Source organism: Osmia lignaria, chromosome 10 (assembly GCF_051020975.1).
Source record: "Osmia lignaria lignaria isolate PbOS001 chromosome 10, iyOsmLign1, whole genome shotgun sequence".
In the NCBI taxonomy this organism is placed as follows: Eukaryota; Metazoa; Arthropoda; class Insecta; order Hymenoptera; family Megachilidae; genus Osmia; species Osmia lignaria.
This window is the reverse complement of record NC_135041.1, coordinates 2,458,549-2,471,587: the sequence shown is the minus strand read 5'-3', so window position 1 is coordinate 2,471,587 and position 13,039 is coordinate 2,458,549. Positions and strand designations below refer to the sequence as shown.

At 38.4% G+C, this 13,039-nt stretch overlaps 3 protein-coding genes across 4 annotated transcripts; 2 read left to right on the top strand and 1 right to left on the bottom strand.

Moving 5' to 3' along the window:
• Positions 1 to 1,708: 1,708 nt before the first annotated feature.
• Positions 1,709 to 5,297, bottom strand: LOC117610916 (uncharacterized). Of its 2 annotated transcripts, XM_034338765.2 has the most exons (7): positions 3,890 to 4,248; positions 3,758 to 3,824; positions 3,581 to 3,667; positions 3,424 to 3,501; positions 3,178 to 3,264; positions 3,008 to 3,079; positions 1,709 to 2,069 (listed from the first exon to the last, which is right to left on the bottom strand). In XM_034338765.2, the coding sequence occupies exons 1-7, from the start codon at positions 3,926 to 3,928 to the stop codon at positions 1,987 to 1,989; spliced, it is 513 nt and encodes a 170-aa protein (XP_034194656.2). In that variant the 5' UTR covers positions 3,929 to 4,248; the 3' UTR covers positions 1,709 to 1,986. The 2 variants fall into 2 exon arrangements, 1 of the variants encoding a protein (XP_034194656.2); XR_013062913.1 differs by lacking the exons at positions 1,709 to 2,069; positions 3,008 to 3,079; positions 3,178 to 3,264; positions 3,424 to 3,501 and adding exons at positions 4,538 to 4,741; positions 4,814 to 4,876; positions 4,966 to 5,297 and having other exon boundaries at positions 3,622 to 3,667; positions 3,758 to 4,438.
• A 1,799-nt stretch (positions 5,298 to 7,096) lies between these two features.
• Positions 7,097 to 7,998, top strand: LOC117610914 (uncharacterized). The gene is made up of 4 exons (XM_076690561.1): positions 7,097 to 7,423; positions 7,513 to 7,575; positions 7,648 to 7,851; positions 7,951 to 7,998. The coding sequence occupies exons 1-4, from the start codon at positions 7,097 to 7,099 to the stop codon at positions 7,996 to 7,998; spliced, it is 642 nt and encodes a 213-aa protein (XP_076546676.1).
• A 2,135-nt stretch (positions 7,999 to 10,133) lies between these two features.
• Positions 10,134 to 12,599, top strand: LOC117610917 (uncharacterized). The gene is made up of 7 exons (XM_034338766.2): positions 10,134 to 10,623; positions 10,956 to 11,180; positions 11,840 to 11,896; positions 11,974 to 12,033; positions 12,105 to 12,182; positions 12,274 to 12,348; positions 12,469 to 12,599. Exons 2-7 carry the CDS (start codon positions 11,090 to 11,092, stop codon positions 12,597 to 12,599), a joined length of 492 nt encoding a protein of 163 aa, XP_034194657.2. The 5' UTR covers positions 10,134 to 10,623; positions 10,956 to 11,089.
• Positions 12,600 to 13,039: the final 440 nt, after the last annotated feature.

Here is a 13,039-nt window from a genome sequence, read left to right as displayed (position 1 = left end):
AGTTCTGCCTCACTTTCACCCACATAGACGGCAACAACAACGCCGCTGCTGATGCGCTCTCCCGGGTAGAGACCATCGAGATGCCCACGGCCTTGTTTCCTGCGGTGATCTGCGAGGCACAAGAGCGAGGCACAAGAGCGCGGCCTCTTGCTTGAGCCTCCAGCCGATGGTCGTCGACGGCTATCGCATTTTTTGCAGCACCTCCTCCGGATTCCTTCGGCCTTACAGTCCGTTGGAGCTGAGACGCAGAGCCTTCGACGTGGTGCATTCGTCCGCCCATCCAAGCGGCCGTGCCACCTCTCTGCGCCTCAGGGAGAAATTCGTCTGACCAGGCATCCGAGCAGATGCTTTGAAATGGGCACGTGAGTGCCTCGTCCCGGTCAACAGTTTAACCACGTCCATTTGGACCTAATCGTTCTTCCTCTTGTGGACGGCCACCGCTATTGTGGACGGACAGCTCTCGCTCGTCTTGTCGGGGCAGGTAGGATCCGCACAACCCCGTACCATCCGCAATCAAATGGTATCCTAGAGAGATGGCACCGGACACTCAAGGCCTCCTTGATGTGCCATCCTGAGGTCCTCTGGACTCACCTTCTTCCAACTGTCCTCCTCGGCCTGAGGACTGCTTACAAGGAAGACCTTCGAGCCTCTCCTGCAGAGCTCTTGTTTAGGACGACTCTCCGCATTCCAGGAGATTTCTTCGTCATGCAGGATCGCCCTGCGGATCCGCACTCATTTCTCCACAAATTGAGGGATCATTTCCGCCTCTTAAAGCCGATGCCAACTTCGCACCATTCTCAGGCCAAGCACTTCGTACATAAGGATTTGGCCTCCTGCACGCACGTCTTCCGGAGGGTTGACGCCGTCAAGCCGCCGCTGACGCCGCCCTTCACTGGACCACACCGTATCCTCCAGCACCTCGACGCCAAGAGATACGTTATCGACGTTAATGGCAAGGTCCGCACTATCTCCGTGGACTGTTTGAAGCCGGCCTTTGTCGCCGTCGACGAGCCGCCAAGCCAGCCGGTCCAGTCGCCCCGCCCGGGACCTCGACCATCCGTGACCTTCCGGTCTCCCCTGGAGCAACCTCAGGGCTCTTCTACTTCTTCGTGCCCTCCTCCAGTCAGGCACTAAGGGGGGAGTCCCTGTGGCACCCTCGTCGGAGACGCCACAATCCATGGAGCCTGCTCTGCCGACCGGAAGGCGGCAGCACCATGGTCGAAAGCAGACACTTGTACCGTGTGCGACTTTCTAGCGCTTTCACGTAGGCACCGGTTCACACCCCCCACGAACGCGCTTTTTTCCGCTTTCTCCGATTTTTCCTTACTCTTGTGTCTACGCTACCTCGCGACTAGTCGATGTGCCTACCATCGCTACGCCGAGCTCTTCGTATATTCTCTTCATCGTTTTTACTCAATTTATACATTTTCATAATAAAGTTTTGTGTTTACTTATAATAATCATTTCTCTTTCGTTTTTGTGTTTCAACCCTTCTCCACGCATATTCAGCACCCACGTGTATAACACCGCAAGACTTTCTCGCGAGTCGCGTGTTTGCCGCTGGGGTACTTGAGACTCAAATCCCGAACAGTTTAATGAATTTGTCTTGAGAAGCACTATTACATGATCTGAAAAAAATATATGGTAAAAAACTTGACCATCATATTTCTTAAACTAATAATGCGAAAGATTTTTCACTTTGGCCAAAACATAGACCCCCTTTTCCCAAGCAATTTCCATATCAACAATTTTTTGTATCATTAATAGTTACGGAATAAGGAGCTCTGTATCCGTTTAAGTGAGACACCCTGTATGTATAGGCGTCTCTCTTTCGTGATCTTACGACTGCCGGAGTCGTCGATTGAAGTGCCGCTGGCTGCGTCTCGACGCGAACGTTCTCGCGAACTTTCGCCGCACATCCGCCACAAATGCAAGGATATTAGTCTAATTAAAAAATGCTTTGGTTAGGTTAATATTAACTTTTTATTATTGGCAAAAATAAATATGGCCGCATGGTAGTCTTGTACTGCTGACGCCTGACTCGCAGCAGCAGGTTCTTTGACCAGTTCCTATAGAAACAGAATACACCAAAACGAGATTAATTTTAAAATACTATAAAATATGTATATTATGAAGTACATTTGCGAAGTTTAATTTTGCATAAATAGATAACAATATAAAATGATATTGCATGATATCATGTACTATATACAGGGTGTTCGATAACAGGTGGGCAAAATTTTAAGGGTTGATTCTAGGGATCAAAATAAAACGAAAATCAAGAATAACGAAATAGCGTTTGCGGTTTTGTTTTCCAGTAATTAACGTTTAAAAATTCGAGTAAAAAGCGTCTAAAACTCGCAATCCGCCCAGCACCGACGACTGTACGTCAGGTCAGCAGGGGAAGGTACAGTCATAACCAAGAAGAGAAAGCCGAATGCTGCAGTACCGAAAAACAAAATAGCACGAGGTAAATTTCTACTATTCAACGATTCTTGGTTATGACTGTACCTTCCTTTGTTGACCTGACATTCAGTCGTCGGTGCTGGGCGAATTGCAGGTTTGAGGCGCTTTTTACTCGAATATTTAAACGTTAATTACTGGAAAACAAAGCCGCAAACGCTATTTCATTATTCTTGATTTTCGTCTTAATTTGATCCCTAGAATCACCCCTTCAAATTTTGCACACCTGTTGTCGAACACCCTGCATATTATCTTTTTGTATACACCCCATTGTATTTTATACAGATACAATATCACTTACACTGTATTTATCAAAGGTAACAAATTAAATGCTGATAAACTGTTGATTGAAAATCAAAAGTAAAGATATGAACAAGTAAAGAATTTACATTCTATTAAATTCTGTGCATTAATTTGGCTACTACTTATACAAATGTCTGTATCTGTAAAACGATTTTAATTAGTAAAATAGTATTTAAAAATTTGAACATAGGCTGAAAATGTCAGTGAAGGTTAAACATACGATCTGTCATATTATCCACACTTATGTGCAATTCCTCTAAAGCCTTCGTGGAAATATCACTGGGTTTGTTAATGGGTGTTGAAGAAATATCACCTATAACACATAAGTATACATTAAAGATGGACCCAATAAAATTTACTTACTTTGTAATACATAATCTAAACATTAATAAGATGTGATCAAAAATTTACCCTCTATTGGTTCTTCGTTGTTCTTATTTCCTGAATGCACACAAGCCTCGTTTTCTCTACAGCTACATATTATATAAACGTCATTACCTACAAAAAATGATGTACATAAATTATGAGTTATTAAGCGTAGAAACAACAGAAAAAAAAGAACTGAAAATGACACAAATTTTAGCAGTATTTTACTCTGAGCACACTTGAAACAAGAAAACAAAAGAAAAAAAAATGATCAGGTAAAACAGAACGCACCTTCTACTGTACTATATGTAGGTACTGCTTGATTTTGTATACATATACTGTTATCCGGCATTGTTGATGGAATGTCATCTATAAAAGATTATGTACGATAATAATTGACGTGTTAAGTAATAAATAAAATTGAAGACTGGAGTAATTAGAAATGTACCATCTATATCATTGGTTGCTGTACTATCTACTTGAACATATTGAATACTACGGTCTCCGTTACTCGTGTACTCGAGCGAACTGTCCTCTGAAAAAGATTGATAAAAAAATTGGAATTTGTTCAAATTAAATGCAAATAGTTAACAGAATTCATCTTAGTTTGGAGATAGATAATTACCTGTACTGAATGTTTCAATCGTACGAGTTTCATTATATACGCCATTTTCATCGCAGTCTAAAAACGTCTAGTAAAAAAAATTATACTAGAAGCATAAGTCGAACGTAGCATTGTAGAAGTATGAAAACGTACCACTTGACAATACATTATCAATGTATTGCTGTTGTTCATAATCTTTACTAAACATGTTTAAAAACTGCTCAATTGGCAGTATTCCGTTAATTAAATTGTCTTGTAATAACTTAATTTTGGCGTTCCTTTTCCGATTGGCGCGAGTACGAATCCGTGTAACCTTCAACTTCTTTAATAAACGTTCGTAGTCAATCGTTTCATCTTTGATTACTTTTAACAAGTTATCTGTGAATCAATTTCTTTACAATGTTACTGCAATGAAATAAAAAGAATTACACGCATTAAAAAACGCGTGAAAAGTTGCCTAAAAAAATCCATAAATTCGGCCGCGTTGTTTGGAAACGTTGTGCAAGAGAATTATTAAACGACTCAACAATATTGTTAGTCCTCACTGCAGAACCGTATACGCTGACCTTGAAAGAAATAGGAAATAGGATATAATGCTTCCGGAAACATATCGGATGGTGCTAAAGGCATTGTCATAGCCATTGACAGAATCTCTCTTGGTGCTCCTTGCAACCCCAACTTCTTCCACTTTCTTAATAGAACCTGAATAATAAAAAAAGGATTATTCAATTCTTCATTCAGCACGTTAATGAGGTAAGTTATACAAAAGATACATGAATAATGCTAACGGTTATATTCTACCTGAGTAAAATGAAACCAGCATCCATGTATGGTAAACCTGGGGAATTGTGCTTGGACACTTTCCATAGCAGCTCTTTCGTAACCACACATGACAGTTTCTAAGTTGTCTTGCAATCGTGGAACAAGCGAAACTATTTTTCCCCAAATGGCTTTGTACATTGATTTAGTACGACATTCACATAAAGCAAAAATAGTAGCGATTCCCTGTAAATTGACATCATTTATTAATCTGATAATGTGAGATAAGCGTAACAAAAATGGTCAATGGTGGTATACCGTGTCATTGTAACGTATGTGTACAGTATAGAGTCGATGAAAAGGAGGCATTCGTGGTACAACCTAGTAAGAGATAAAAAATGATTAAAGTGTAGAGACTTTCATTATTTGAAAAGTATTAATCATATAAATGGTTTATATTAAATACTTACTGAAAAAGTACCATCCATATATACTTCTTTAGCATTTTCTAATGCAGTTAGCAATGTAGTATTGGAGAAAATTAGTGCGTACTTGTTATCATTTGAGATTGCACATCCCTTGTAAATCTCTTTCAGAACATCATAATCTTTTAATATTTCGTGTGCACTCTGCACAGTTTTTGGCAAACCTGGTCGTGATTTTCTCTTCTCTCTTGACATTACCGATTTCATACTATTGTATGAAATATATGTTGCTGCATCAAGATTTGTATGACAAATATTGTCAAAGATGTCTTTATTATTTACTGAAGGATTTTTACTACGCTCCTCCAGTATGGCTGATTTTAATTTTAATACTTCTGTATAGCGCGGTTCGTTCGGATGAGTGTGCGGTTTTTGCACGAAATAATGTTCATCTTTTTCAATTAATGTTCCTGTACATTTTTTAAATTGACGACCAGAACAACGGCAGATCTTCGGATTCTTGGAATCTTTGTTATAAGAATATCCTTCATAAACATATATAAAAGTATTTTTTCTTCTCCCATTAAAAATTTCCATTTTATGTGCAAATAGGTGTTAGATCTACTTTTTGGTAGAATATTGAAAGTATGAATAATTCTGTGCACGAATTTCTTCTTAAATGACAACACGTCTGAATAAAAGGGGTAAAGCGTGTAATTCAAAGATCATAAAATTTTTTTTGTATCTTTCGTAAAATATAAGTAATAATAGCCAGTATAGAAGGAAAGGTTTGTACTTCCGAAATGGTCATACAGTCTTGATCTGTAATAAGCAACAGTTTTCTGGCTCGAAGTAAGCAAATCCATATCCCTTCCTTCTTGTTTGAAGTCGCCCGTGAAAGCGAGAAGCCGATGTTTTGGATAATAAATTGTCACGCTCGACTGAGCAGTGACATCGGTTAGTAGAAGAAGGATGGAATATATATAATGGTTTCTCAGTCTAGCATATTTGCCTTGAAATAAGCGAAATAGTACGAGAATGAGAGGGCATGCTATATTCTATCCTTGTTCAAAAACGAACATCTTTGCTCGGTCGATCACTTTATGATTTGCCGCTACTTCGGATCTCTCACTCGTTTCTCGTGTTCTCTATCGTCCCGTTTAAAAAACAAAGTCGAGCCGAATAGCATACCTGATCCGTAATAAGCAACTGGCCAGATCCGAGCGTGTTGCTTATTTCGAGGCAATTCTGTACCCCCGATTTTTTTTATACTCTGAATTTGTTCCGAATAACCGGAATATCGAATGGGTAGGACATGAGGTGGAATTGGTGTCACCGGTAATAAATAAATTGTACACAAAAATTATGTGAGAAGAACAAAAGAAAATAAATGTATTTATTTGATTGAAAATTAAATGCCTCTACTCTACGGATACCGGCTGTAAAAAACCCCAGTCGAAAGTGGGGAAAAAGCCTGGTCCTAACAAAAGAAAATTAAATCAAATTGAATGCCTGAAAATGGGGAAAATAACAAATAATATAACGTAGAACTTACGAAAACTAGAGATACATAAACGAATTTGAATGATCATTCAATGCTTAAAAAATAGCGCACGCAGAGAGATCTCTCTTACCTAAACCTTAATGGAATGGCGCCTCGCCGCGGTCACCGCAGATCGCCGTGGTCCTCGCGAAAAGAAACTTCCTGATCACAGGAAGGGTCCCGCAATCGGGGACAGAGTGACCGTAAACACGCGTCACTCTCTGCACGGCTAGCCAGGTGAGCAGAACCAGCCGATTGCCGCACTGTGCCGTACCAATCACTGCACACAGTTGGCCGTCTGATTCTCCCACAAGATCGCCGGGCCGTGCAGAACACAAAACGACAGCACGTAGTGCTTCAGAACAGAGGACGCACGCACAATCGCACTCGCCACACGTTTAAAGTCTGATTAAAGTCAAAACTGTGGCACAAATCGCAATTCAAAACAACACAACAAAACGTTCCAACTGCACAGGGTACCGATCACGGTCTCAAAGCCGGGCCCAGCCCCGGGCCATACACCGCCGCCACCACCACCGACACGCCGCTCGCGCCTGCGCAGGGTTGCGTGACAACGTCCAACCGCACACCCTCGCGCAGCGCCAAATTTGAAACAAACCGCTCGAGCAAGTCATGCTGGAGGAGCGTAGTAAAAATCCTTCAGTAAATAATAAAGACATCTTTGACAATATTTGTCATACAAATCTTGATGCAGCAACATATATTTCATACAATAGTATGAAATCGGTAATGTCAAGAGAGAAAAGAAAATCACGACCAGGTTTGCCAAAAACTGTGCAGAGTGCACACGAAATATTAAAAGATTATGATGTTCTGAAAGAGATTTACAAGGGATGTGCAATCTCAAATGATAACAAGTACGCACTAATTTTCTCCAATACTACATTGCTAACTGCATTAGAAAATGCTAAAGAAGTATATATGGATGGTACTTTTTCAGTAAGTATTTAACATAAACCATTTATATGATTAATACTTTTCAAATAATGAAAGTCTCTACACTTTAATCATTTTTTATCTCTTACTAGGTTGTACCACGAATGCCTCCTTTTCATCGACTCTATACTGTACACATACGTTACAATGACACGGTATACCACCATTGACCATTTTTGTTACGCTTATCTCACATTATCAGATTAATAAATGATGTCAATTTACAGGGAATCGCTACTATTTTTGCTTTATGTGAATGTCGTACTAAATCAATGTACAAAGCCATTTGGGGAAAAATAGTTTCGCTTGTTCCACGATTGCAAGACAACTTAGAAACTGTCATGTGTGGTTACGAAAGAGCTGCTATGGAAAGTGTCCAAGCACAATTCCCCAGGTTTACCATACATGGATGCTGGTTTCATTTTACTCAGGTAGAATATAACCGTTAGCATTATTCATGTATCTTTTGTATAACTTACCTCATTAACGTGCTGAATGAAGAATTGAATAATCCTTTTTTTATTATTCAGGCTCTATTAAGGAAATGGAAGAAGTTGGGGTTGCAAGGAGCACCATGAGAGATTCTGTCAATGGCTATGACAATGCCTTTAGCTCCTTCCGATATGTTTCCAGAAGCATTAAATCACATTCAGTTAGTCGCTGACCTTTTATGCGGCACATTTCCAAATGAACTTCTGTTTATGACATATCTGCGCAATGTGTGGCTTCCTATTTCTTTCAAGGTCAGCGTATACGGTTCTGCAGTGAGGACTAACAACATTGTTGAATCTTTTCACAGTGCTGTGATCAGAAAATTCAGGGCTGTCCATCCAAATTTTCGGTTTTTCATAGCTATGAATATTATTATCATTTATGTAGTTAGTTTATGTTTACCATCACTAATAGAATGAATACACAATGTAACAACAAAGGTTAAAAAAATACAGATGAATTGTGTGGAAAAACAAGTTATATTATCGGAACAAAATCTTTCAAAATGTGTTATACTACAATAAAGGAGCTATGTATGTATTTTGTTTTTCATATTGGAGATCTGTCAAAGATCTATAAGCGAATTAACGAATTAACGAACTATGAAGTGATAAAAAGAAACATTTATCTTGCGTTTATATTCGAAGTGTAAAACTTTGATGAATTAAATTCATATTTATTTTCTTGTAAATACAGTACAGGATTGCCTGGAAATAAGCAAGTGGTCTCTGCTTCGAAATACAGTAAAACCCGGATAAATTCAACCAAGATTGGGACCCAGTGGTTGCGTTTACCTAAGCACGGTATCGAAGCTCGGATGACACGCGACGACCAGCCAAGCGTGAACGTAGAAAGGGACGGACAGTGGTGGAAAGAGAGAGGTCCGAAATCAAAGGAAAGAGCCGAAACGTATCGGTGTGACTAATACTAATTGAATCAAAAAACTTTTTTATTTTTGACTTTTTTTGAGTGAAACTTTTACTAGCGCATTGGTGAGATTTTTGTGAGTAAAGTGGTACCAAACACGATATAGTTTAAATTATAATTACTTGCTAAAATTGATGTTATAAGTTGGCGAAAAGCAAGAGAGATCGAAATCCAAACCAGTCGCGGTGTCGGCTTTGGTTTCAAAGGTTTCATTTAACCTAGCGAGGAGTCGATTCTGGGCATTTACTGATTCATTTATTCTAGCGAGGAGTCGATTCCGAGCATTTAATGTTTCATTTATTCAAGCAAGGAGTCGATTCTGGGCATTTAATGTTTCATTTATCCAAGCGAGGTGTCGATTCTGAGTCCGTACACATGTTTTCTTTGCAGCCGACATGCCGATTCTGTGTCCGTACACATCTTTTGTATTCAGCCGACATCATTGATATTCAGTCGTGGTCTCAATTCTATGTTGTTTATTCTATTACTATTGTTTATAAATATAATTCAACCTATATCGAGTTTGGTATCATTTTAATCAGAAAAATCTCACAAATGCATTAGTAACAGTTTCATTGAGAAAAAGTTAAAAATAAAAAAGTTTTATCGTTGAATTAGTATTAGTCACACGGATATTACGGTCGGATCATATTACACGGTTTCCTCGTCGAGCGGCTCGGTTCGCCTAGGGGGATCCCCCCAAGTGGAGGGGATAGCGATGTTTCATTTATCCAAGCATTCTTTCGTTGAATTTATCCAGGTTTTACTGTAAACAACTCGCTATCCCCTCTTCTTTGTTTGAAGTCGCCCGCAAAGTGAGAGGTACGAGACATGAGTGAGAGGTCCATGAAAGCGGGAAGCCGATGTTTAGGGTAATAAATTTCACGCTTGACTGAGCAGTGACATCGGTTAGTAAAAGAAGGATGGAATATATATAATGCTTTCTCAGTCTGGTATATTTGCTTCGAAATAAGCAACTCGCTTCGGATGATACTGACATAGTGGGATATGTATTAATTGTGAGTAACAACAATTTTCAAAATATACAAAATATACAAAACTCCTTGTCGATGCGCCAGTGAAAAAGAGTTTTACAACATATTTAAATTTTCTTTATTTCTTCAAGAGTGACATTTAAAACATCTTTTCGTATATTAAATATCCATTTATGTATATCAATAATTTAGGGAACATTTTGAATATTTGTAATTACATGTATTGTGTATTATTTAAAACCTATTAACTGGAACAGCAATAATTATATAACATTCGTACACAGATGTGCTTTAATATTAAAATAATCGACAAAAAAAATAAGAGGGAGTGTAACACGCAATTAGTAAATTGGAGCATGTATCGTTCATGTGATTCTACATGCCTTCGGAAACGCATAGTGCGAGAATGAGAGGGCATGCTATATTCTATCCTTGTTCAAAAAATAACATCGCTGCTCGGCCGATCACTTTATGATTTGCCGCTACCTCGGATCTCTCACTTGTTTCTCGCGTTCTCTATCGTCTCGTTTCGAGAACAAAGTCAAGCCGAATAGCATACCTGCTTCGAAATAAGCAACTGTTCGGTCCCGAGCCACTTGCTTATTTCCAGACAATCCTGTAACATTAAATTCGAACGATACGCGAGACTGACGCACCAAGGTCACTGGAGAGGGGTACCGCGCGATCACATTTTTAAGTGGTTGCCAGTAAACGTTCACGAGCGATACGCTCCTGAGCCTCGAACGATTCGTCGGCTGCGCGTTGCATGTCGCGGCAAGGGGAATAGCGGTAGGCGGAGGCAGCTGAAAATCGGCTGAAATGTGCAAATCTTGCCGAGCTCTGTTCTAGATCAATGGTTCCCAAACACTTTATAACAAATGAAGAAATTTCAGTGCACCTTATATGCATATATTGTTTTTATTTTAATGATTTATATTGAGAATGGTATTTCATATTTTACTCATTTTTGATATAATTTTAATTATTTTGCGGCGAATCGGTGCGCCGCAGCGCACGGTTTGGGGACCACTGTTCTAGACTAATCGAATACGTCCATCCTTCTAATCATTTTAATGTGTTACATAAACTTAATGTGTGTTTTTTTTAATTCTTAAATACAGATAAGTTAACAAATCTAATTGCGGATCAAGAAACAAATTATAAAAGATTATTAAAAAATGAAAACATAAGGAGTATACGAACACGCACGAATAAAGCAAAGAATAAGAAAATTACAACATCACAAGAAAATTTAATGTCTGGGACACTGCCATTAGGGGAATTTTTACGTTTCTTTAGCGAAGATCATAGACAAGAACACTACGAGAGCGATTTCATGTCAAAAGGTATGCTTCGAATTCGTATAAATTATACTCGTACATTGTTCCGTCAAATTTCGTCGCGGCGTATTTTCCGCGGTTGGAAATCTTTAGGAAATGAGCGAGGTGCCGGATCGCGTTTACCGAAACGCAGGATTCTTGAAAAGGCGGAAGCAATGAACTCCACAACAACGTGTTGCGTAATTTTAGCAAAAACTCGTTGTATTTAATAAATTAACACGTAGTCTTAGAGATAAAATGAACAAAAAGTTTATATTTCGATCCACCATTCACATAAACTAATCCGCGTTATTGCGGTTCGCCGAAGCACTCGGTTCGAGCGAAGCGCCAGAAAAAAGAGAGATTTGCTGATATGAATTCTCCGAAAACTGCTCGAGAGAATTTCCTTGAAACGAGAGTGAGCATCGTCGTAGCGCGACGAAAGGTTCGCACATCTCCCTCTCTCCCCCGGCGTCCTCGCCCCACACCGCTGGCCAACGGCGTGAGAGAGACGGGCGCCGATGAGAGAAGGATAGGAATATAATAGAAGTTAGTCGCGACAGGCATTCGGGAAATAGTTCGCTCGAACATACATATTATTTATTACGTAGTTTCTATGATATAATACATAACACTGTATTTTAATCTGGAACAATATTTATTATATTTTACAAGTTATATTACAGATTCTAACGAAAATGATAAATGTAATGAAGTTCTTCCAAAAACAACATTCATTGCAGGTATTTCCTTTTCAACAAAAACAATATATATTTCTTTCATTATTCTTGTTTTTGTTTACGTTCTTTTACTTTTTCAGAAGGGGTATCCACCGCGACCATTGATGGATATAATGAATTTCCAAAAACATTTGTTGCAGGTATTTCAGCAAAAACAATATATATATTTTTCATTATTCTTGTTTTTGTTTACTTTGTTCTACTTTTTCAGAAGCAGCAACTATCGCATCTGTTAATAAATTCTACAAAAACCAGCCAACACAAACTAGAGCTACTTCCAATATAGAAGGTATGTATCCTATGCCCCTTCCCGCTTACATTCCTCATTTATATATCTTTTTTTTATTCAATGTTACCATTTTTATCTATATCTTTTTTAGATTATAGCGACGCAATGTTAGCTGAAAACCGTGTATGTACCCGAAACGTACACGCAATAACTACAGGTGGAGAGAGTATGTATATATTAATTTTAGAATATTAATATTATGTTTATTAATTCAGTTTGAATGATGTTATACAAGATAATATAATTTTAACGACAGTTACATATCCTACATTTTCATTTTTTGTAGATAAGAATTGCCAGAAACCTATTTCAAGTAAAGAAACTCTTACTCGCAATATGGATCCCCAAGTTGTTTTGGAAAAAATTTGTATTCAAACACAACGGCGTAAATCTTTACGGAAGACAACTTCCATATAATAATTACACTAATTTCACGTTAATGTTCCTGTACACTTGTGAGATTGACGGACAGAACTGCGATAAATCTTGGTATTCTTAAAATCTTTATTATAATGGATAAAATGTATAAGATCATTAATTCAAAATGATGAACATTATTTCGTGTAAAAACTGCACACTCATCCTAAAGAACCGCGTTGTACATAAATATTAAAATTAAAATCAGCCATACAAGAGAATGAAAATGTAGATGTAATAAAAATTCTTCAGTAAATAATAAGGACATCTTTGACAATATTTGTACGAATATTGATGCAGCAACATTCGTGCACACAAAATATTAAAAAATTATGATGTCTAGATAGAAATTTACAAGGGATGTGCAATCTCAAATGATAACAAACATGCATTAATTTTCTCTAACACTACATTGCTAATTGTATTCGAAAATGCTAAAG